Source organism: Apis laboriosa, unplaced genomic scaffold (assembly GCF_014066325.1).
Source record: "Apis laboriosa isolate Shangri-la unplaced genomic scaffold, ASM1406632v1 scaffold34_cov151, whole genome shotgun sequence".
NCBI classification, from domain to species: domain Eukaryota; kingdom Metazoa; phylum Arthropoda; class Insecta; order Hymenoptera; family Apidae; genus Apis; species Apis laboriosa.
In genome coordinates, this window is record NW_025222928.1 from 3,475,313 (window position 1) to 3,483,904 (window position 8,592).

At 45.8% G+C, this 8,592-nt stretch overlaps 1 protein-coding gene across 5 annotated transcripts in view; it reads left to right on the plus strand.

Moving 5' to 3' along the window:
- The window catches only part of LOC122715137 (homeobox protein homothorax), a 495,480-nt gene that overhangs the window by 49,085 nt on the left and 437,803 nt on the right, over positions 1-8,592 (plus strand). For 4 of the 5 annotated variants that reach the window (XM_043937066.1, XM_043937065.1, XM_043937068.1 and 1 more), the window contains exon 1: positions 1,169-3,344. The exons of the other annotated variant lie outside the window; for it this stretch is intronic. In XM_043937066.1, coding sequence (XP_043793001.1) covers positions 3,330-3,344 — 15 coding nt within the window. In that variant the 5' untranslated portion in view covers positions 1,169-3,329. Of the gene's footprint in view, positions 1-1,168; positions 3,345-8,592 lie in introns of those variants that run through there. 5 annotated transcript variants of the gene reach the window in all.

Genomic DNA, 8,592 nt, shown 5'->3' on the forward strand with positions numbered 1-8,592 from the left:
AAAAAAAAAAGGGAGCTGGTGGAAAAAGGAAAAAGGAAGAGAGGGGGAGGGGGAAGAGCGAGAGAGGGAAAAAGGAATAGGAGAGGAAAAAAGAAGTGGCGATAAAACGAAACGATGTTTAACGCCGGTCGAGTGTTTTCCCACCCCCGATTGCCCTCCTGTGTATAACACCCCTTTGGCCGAGCGATGAAATATGGCAACGAGTCGAGAATGACAACGTCGATACGATTCTATAAATTGGTCGAATCTTCGAGCACGTTCCAACGGGTCTGTCCGACGGCCGGAATTTAACCGAGCATCGTTATTTGTCAGGATCATCGACTGCGTTATTTAAGACGTCGAGCAAGAGCGACGAAACTTCTTGCCAAGAAGCGCGAACCTCGCGTCTATTTTACTATTTCTGGCGCGATACGCAGAGTTTTTCCACTCCTTGGCAAACACGCGTGAAAAATTTCGAATGATCTTCGACTTTCACGATGGGAATATACCGTAACTTTTAAGAAGGTATTTAACGAAACTGTATGATTCGAATCGATACCATCCATCGACACTTTCGTCGTTAGATCATACGAGATCGAAGAAACGTTTCTTCTTCTGAAAAGCGCACCGTTGCATGGGTTGTAAATGGTCAATTTCTAAAAACGAAACCGCGAAGAGGTACGGAAAATTATCACTTGTGTAGTCGGTTTCACCGGCACGAGTGAAAAACGATACGATCGTTCGTTTCGTTCGTTCCGTCCTACAGCTTCACATCGAACGCGTAACGAGAATCCGCCTAGGTAAAGATAGAAACTTGGACGTGGAGCAGAGAGCGTGGTAGAAAGTCGAGTCGAACCGATTCTGGATTTCCTCTTTACCCAGACGTAGGAATCGAAGAAACAAGGCATTCTCGACGATGCCGTGCTCGTCCTCGTGTGTTCGTCGATCTCGTTCGTCGTCGTCCGTCGGCGGTCTCGTTGGTAGTGGTGTAGCGATGGCGGAGAATCCCGTGGTTCGCGGTCTCGCCGGCGCGGCGCTGCGGTCGGGGCGCTGTGGTGGGGATGTAGGCGGCGCCAGGGGACGCATTGGCCGCGCTCGGTGGGCGTGACTGCGCGCCTCCCACTCCTTGGCGTAGCGCGGCGCTGATTGACAGTTGGCGAACGACTGCGGACGGCGCAGGATCTAAAACCGCGCTAGGCGCTGCTCTCCACGCTCGCTCGCTCCGCTCTTCTCTTACCCGTGGATGTACCCGGTGCTTTTTCGTGGGGGAAGAACTCGAAACACGCATATTCCCGTGGCTGCCTTTGCCCGCCGGCCCGCGCGCAACATATACACCAACCTTCCACCTTCTGTCCGCCGGAGTTACGAGTGGCACACGCAGTAGTAGTTACGGTTAGGGAGGAGGGTCGGCCGCCGTCTCGCGGACAGCTCTCTCGCGCGTCACCTCTTCTCTCACTCCTCTGCGTGACCGGTTCGTTCGTTCAGTAATCGCCGCGAGGAGGAACGCGCTTCTTCTTCCGCCGCGGACTCCGTCTACGACGCGATATCCGACCGCTTTTCCACATTCGTCGCGTGGAGAATCATCGGTAAATACGAATTGAACTCGGTTGTGTCTATCGTGTTATTATATCGTCGTATATTTAAACGGTAAACCACGGAGATCTGTTTGGCGCGCTACGGGACGACATTGAAAAGGAAAACAAAAGAGATAAATCGTGGAACACACATCGAAGCTACTTTCGAGGCTTGAGTTTTCGTTCGTGTCGCGCGAACACGCGACCACGAACGAATCTTCGATTCTACGAATTTTCGGATTTAACAACAGTGGACTTTGACGCGATTTCCCGACGCACGAGAACCTCGCGTTTTATTTCTCCGTTCTCTTCTCATCGAGAGATCATCGAATTGTTGAAAGCATCGTCGAGATATCGGTTGTGTCTCGCGTCCAAGTTCTTTCGAAGCCACGCAGTGTATCACGCGCGCGATCCTCGTCCACGCGAGTAACGCCATCCATTTGTGCTCCATTTTATCGATTTCTCATCACCAGTGCATCTATCCGAAACTGCAACAACGCCTTGAATTCGCGCCAATGATCGACGGTGTTGTATCGAAGGATATAAACGTGTCCTCCACAGTGACGTACATACGCATATATTTCCGGTGTTTATCCGTGCCGTTTATTACTGTGAAATAACATAATCCAGTGCATCCTCGGATCTCTCTTCTCCGACGGCCAAACCCGACATACACCCGTGGACCCGATACCCACCCGTGGACATCAGCTACGGCGCATCATAGTATCCGTGATAACCGAAGATCGTGTGATAAATACGTATACATCTTGGTGACGAATCGTAAAACGAAGGAAACAAAATCATCTCGATTTTCGTGATTTCTCTTATCCGTCGGGAAACCCCTCCCCTCCCCCTCTTACAATTTTTCGTATATTTACATTTTTAATGCCTTATCAACCGAGAGAGATCACGTTAGCCGGGAAAGACGAGTTTGAAGAGATTCGTTGGAAAAACTGATCGGGGGGGGAAAAGGAAACGGAAAAAATCGAGGGAAAGGATTAAAACGGAAAGAGATACGAAGAGACGAAGTGGAGGGATAGGAAAGGAAATCGAGCGATATATAATGTCGCGAGACTGACGTTACGGAGAGGCACGCTCTCTGGGTGGTATCCGTACAGCGGAACTTCCGACGATGAGGAAGCACGTGTGTCCGGCCGTAGCCGTGGTCCTGCTGCAGCGTTCAACCGCGCGAGCCAAGCTGTGCTGACGCTCGCTTCGATTTCTCGTCGTCGAACAGCGTGTCGCCGGTCGACTCGGATCCGGGGATCGTCGAAGGACCCGACGGAGCAGCCATCCGCGTAGCGTCAGAAGTAGTGTGGCGGAACGATCGAGGTGCAGGGGACCGTCGGGACTGTGTCGGCAACTCGATTCTTCTCGTCGTTCTTCAACCTTAATTAAAGTTAATATCCCTCGACGAAGGAGAAAGGGATAATAAGATACAAATACAAATACAAATATATCGTGGAAAATATTTCTGGAAGAAAGAAAAGGAAAAGTGTGAACTGGAACACGGACGTTCGGCAACCGACGGCATCCGTCTCGTCCCCCCTTGTGGATTTATCCTCCGTGATATTCGGCGAAAGGAAATAATCCGCGAGTCCTCTGAGTGTGACGAAAGAAACGGAAACGGGCAAACCGATCGCCGCGATAAGGCGGATCGAAAAGTGGGGAAACCAGTGTGTGTGAAGTGTTCGAGGTTACTTGCTTATACTGTGGGAAAATACAGCCGCTACGGTGGCTCAGCACGCAGAGTTCCCCGGCGCGGCCAGGGCGTTCATGGCGCAGCCAAGGGTACGTGATCGATGATTATACGATCTTTGGGATATAAGGGAATCGAATATTTCTCGGGTCGAGACGTAGGCGCGCGGTTACATAGGTGTCGAATGGATTTGGTAGGAAAGTGATTTCGAGTTTCTCTCTCTCTCTCTCTCTCCCTCTTCCTCTCTCTTTATCACGGTAACTTCGTTCCTTACCCGAGTAATATGTGAACCGGCCGTTGATAGATGTTACCTCCTTGCTTCTGTAATTGTTAGGGGAATTGATAGGGAAGTGATTGATACTTGGAAAGTTTCTAAATTACTTTTTATTTGACTAACGTGTGATTCCTTCTTCCCTGTAATAGAGCATAGGTGTCGCTTCTTGTTGCTCGTATAATTGTTATGATGGCAGGTATCGATCATTTGGAAAATGATAACGAGTGTGTACATATATATATATATTTATATTTATATTTGTGATTCGTAATTGCTTATGATAAGCTTCGTGTCGTCTCTTCGTATTATGATCGTTATAAACCAAACCATCGTCGATAGAAAAAGTGGCTCGATGATGGTTTAAACCTTTTCCACCTTACCCTTAGGTGAATTGAAACGATTGTACGTGGATCATGCGTCAACTTAATCGTCGATATCAAGCGTTGTTTCGCCAATTATCAGGCCACGCGTGAACTCGAGAAATCCGAAATCCCGTCCGTCGGTAGATGGACCAGTCTCCATCTCGATCGACCAATTCGAAGAGATCGATGCTCGAGATAAGTTTTCCAAACGGTGTCGGGAAATGCAACCCGGTTTCGAATCTTAAGAAAAATACTTTTATCGAGGGGTAATGGAGCAGAGCAGAGCAGAGGGTGTGCTCGATAGAATTTCGTGAAAGTGGCCCATCGGATCGGGTTAAATCGGGTTGGGAAAGCGGGAACAGGAGGACGTGGTGTCGAGTAGGATACGATTCGTGCACGGCCGATTTGAACGAGGATAGGACTTTGTTGTTGTTTAGCTCGGGCTTCGCTGTAATTGAGCAACTTGGATGCTCGAGGTGGAGGCACAGGGTCGTGTGTAGGCAAAATCGTAACGGTCGAGGGGTGTCTCTCGAGGGATCGGCCTCTCTCCCTACGTAAGTGTAATTTTATTCTCGACTTCTGGCGCGAGGGAGGGAGAAAAAAATTTGGTGAAAATCCTCGAAGAACGAGAATACCCGCGTTTCCTGAAATTGTAATTTTACTCGATCGATTAAAGAAAGAGAGAGAAAAATTGTAGAACGATTTTATAGGTGGAACGGAAAGGAATCAGAGATCGAAAATACGCGTAGAGATACTTTGCCGAGGCGAGAGTATGATACTTGGACGGTCGAGTGAAACTCGGATGAGATACGTCGTTCCTCTTGGGGTAGAAAAAAAAAACGAGTCGTCGCGTGCAAGTGTCGCCGATCCGTGTTCGAGCGGTCCGTTCCGGAGAAATTCTCTCGAGAGGCGAGGGACAACCCGAAATTATCATTTTACGTGAATACCGTGCTCGAATATTGACACGCCATCGGGATGCACGAATCGACACGCGGTTGGACGTTCCACGGATTGATCACGATTCTTCCGTCGTCGATCGGAACGTCCGAATCCATTTCTATCCATTGCTCGTCCTCGAATCTAGTGTTCTAGCTGCTTTTCTCGCCCGTTCTTGCTCTAGGAAAATCGAACCGACGCTGGATCGGACACTGGCCGTCGGATGTGAAATAGCGTCCACTCGGTGGTTGAGCTCTTTCCTCGATTCTCTCTCCTCCCTTTCCCCGAGTTTCCCAAGTTTTATATATAGGAAATTCAGTATTCTTCTCCGTCGACAGTTCTCGAGACAATTTCTTGGATAATGCAATTTATTTATTTATTTATTTATTTATTTTTGAAAATTAGCGGGGAAAGTTTTATAACTTTTTTCGAAACGAGTTCGAATCATAGTTGTCGCTAGATAGGTTATTATGTTGTCAGGTTAACGGTCCCAAAGTGATTTAAAGAAATCTTGTCGAGCTTCTTATCAGTATCAACTTTTATTGCTCGATTTTATTCCACAAGTTTTGTTTCAATTTAAAAATTATAAAAATAAACGGGTTAAGCCGAGTTTCAAAATTTTTCCGTATTTTTTCTAGAGGAAAATTACTGCTAGTTTTAACGTTTCCTCTTATTATTCGAAAACGACGCGTGTCGTTCCCCAAAGAGAAATATTTTCTTAACCGCGATAACGCCAGATGCAAGGATAAAATTTATCAGTCGATAGCCTCGATCCATCGTGTCACGATTTCCACGGTGGCCGGCATAATGTCACTCTCGTAAAGGGTCTTAATCCGACAGGTTTTCCCGCGATGTTTCTCAAATTCCAATTCGATGATCGCACGGTTTTATCGTAAGTGAAAACGATATCGGTGTCGATAAAGAGCTTTACGTGATCGCTGATAAGCGACGATCGTGCTCGCGTGCCAGACGATTTTCAAGTGAACTCACCTTCTCGTCAGTCTTCTCCTCGCCGATGTTGTTGCGTCTCGGCAATGCTGGTGCTTCCGCGTTATTTTCCAAATACGATTACAGAATTTCGAATTTCTCCTACATCGAAAAAAATTAATTCGATCAAACTCGACGATCCTCGGCGCTTCCGAGGAGAATTTCCTCTTCGTCGTGGGAAAATTCGTCCAATCGCGTAAATGCAAAAAGTGAATCGAGGGTGATCAATAAGGGATCTCGAGCGAGCTCCAACGATTAACGATTCGCCCAATTTGGTGGAATTCACGTTGTTCCTTCTGTAAAGTTGATAAAGCGTGTTATAATCGGATATTTGTGTCACGTTTTAATAATGGATTGTGGTTTTGACCGGCCGCGTTTAGAAATTTTAAACAGCAAGCGAGTTTTTGTCTCGAATGCATAATTCGAGATTGGAACGTCGAACGGCGTGTGCACGCGTGTGCTGTGTATTGTTGCCCGAACGATCCCGGGCGAAATAGGCGAATGAATTTTCATGTGGGAGGAATGTTGAGGTTAGCTTCCGCGGAAACTAAACTATTTGTTAAATATCGCGAACGGTACCTTGAGGCGTTTCGATTACCCGTGAGATTTACCCGGTAAAAATAATTCGAGCAAAAATTCGACGTATTTCCGCCTGAATAATGGATTCCGACGATTCTGATATATTAATTCGGATGGAAAAATTCAGGTGCACGCGTCTCGTTGGCCGACGAGTATTGTAAACGCAGCAGTGGAAGAAAGTTCTTTATTAATCTCTCTGACGCATTCATGCGCCGGAATATTTTATGTCCCGCAATATAATCTCACCGCTTCGAACTTTTTAATAAAAATGCGGAACGAAAGGGGGGAGAGAGAGAGAGAGAGAGAGAGAGAGATTCTTCAATTCCATATTTCCTTGTTTTCTCTCCATCCGCCTTTCATTTCGACCGAATCGCCGACGAATGAAATATGTGCTCCCAAGTTGTTCGCCGCCATCTTGGTCATCACTGACCGCCACCACTAACTTTAATTAACCCGTACAACAACGGCGTTGCCACTTATATTTGTCAAACGCGCGACCCTGATCGATATCGAGGGGGAAAAAAAAAAGAAAAAAAGAAATTATTCCCTAGAATCGAGCGTGCACGAGAGTCGCGCAACGCTGTTGCGCAATCTGTTTGTCTTTCGAATCGTGAAAATTATCCATTTGTCCAAGAGACAATCGAATGGGACGAAATCTTTCCTTCCTAAATCGTCAATTTAAGACTGCCGGAGTCTTAGTTTCCCAACGGCCTGGTAATTCTTAGTAAAATTTGAGAAAGCATTTGAGAGAGTATTGCTCAAAGTGTCGTAAAATTTTTTTCCTTATCGTTGAAATACGATATAGCTCGTACTTTAAGCCACCTTTTTGCTCGTAACTTTTTTCGTTCCTCGTTGTTGCCGCTCTTTCAAAAAAATGTGACTTCTTTCTAGGCAAAGTAAATTTAAAGTTTATTAATTTTCCTCGAATGAATTTGACAATAATCAAAAATATCTTTTAAAAAATTCTCTTCTTCTCGCTCGATCAAACTACTCACTCGGTAATAAAAAAAAAAAAAAAAAGAAAAACGCATCGAATCGCGCGATAAAGAAGCGGTTTCCACTCGTAGATCGGAAGTCGAATGGGGAGGCTTTTGTGCGTTTAATCGCGATCCAAGAGAGCGTGGAAATAATGAAAGGCGCGGATTGGTCGATCGGTACGAAATAACACGGTGCATCGACGCCGTCTCGATCGGTTTCCGCATGGCGGTTCACGTTTTACCGCTCAATTTTCCCAGCTGCCCCAAATTGCCAAGACACCATTGGCTGCTGCGTGCAGCGCCCGTATGTTTCGCGTGTGTGAATCTTCTCGTTCCACCATTACGTTCCCAATCTACCACGAAGACGTAATTTCCGCGTTGGATCCATCCATCCGGTTCCATCATATTCGACCAATTTTGTGGCGTTTCTCGAACGTGAAACCGTCTGATTCGATTTATGCAAATTTTCCTTCCTTTCTGAACTATTTCGTTTTTTCCGATTTTTTTTCGGATTGATTGGAAATTTAGTCGCTTGAGAAGATCTTGTTTATTGCAATTCGAAATTTTCGAAGAATTTCGAAAAATTGGCGTATCTTGAGATTTATTTTTACGAATGATGTTTCTCGTACACCAGTTCGTCTAGATTATTTGTTAAAAAATAATCTACTTTCAATATGAAGCAATACCGTAATTTACGCAATCTCTTATCGTATCACTTTTATACATTTCACTTACAAATTTAATATAAATACCCACGTAAAACTATCGTATTAAATAATACTTGAAATATAAAAACTTCTATCTATCAGCGGCGTGGAAACAATATCTTTCTCTTCAAGATATTTCCCCATCGGGAAAAAAATCTTCCATCTCTGCTCCCGCAAAGACGAATTTTGAAAACGTTTTCTCGCTCATCGCCATCATCTCGCTCCTAAATATCGCGTTCTCGAGAACGGGCGCCCGATTTCCACGATTCCAAAAAATTCCAAAGGGCATCGAATAGCCGCGGATTTTTTTGTCCACGCCGTAGCGACGAACGAGCCGTGATTATGTATTTATGGGTATCCATCAATCACTTTCGCTCTCCCGATCGCCGCGGATATCGGCCTTTAGCCTGTGGATTAAAGTCGTATCGATTTCTCGTCGTGCGTTCCATTCGCTGGCCTCGATGAGTCGATTCTTTCCTTCTTTCTTTTTTTTTTCCCTTCTTCTTCTTCTTCTTCTT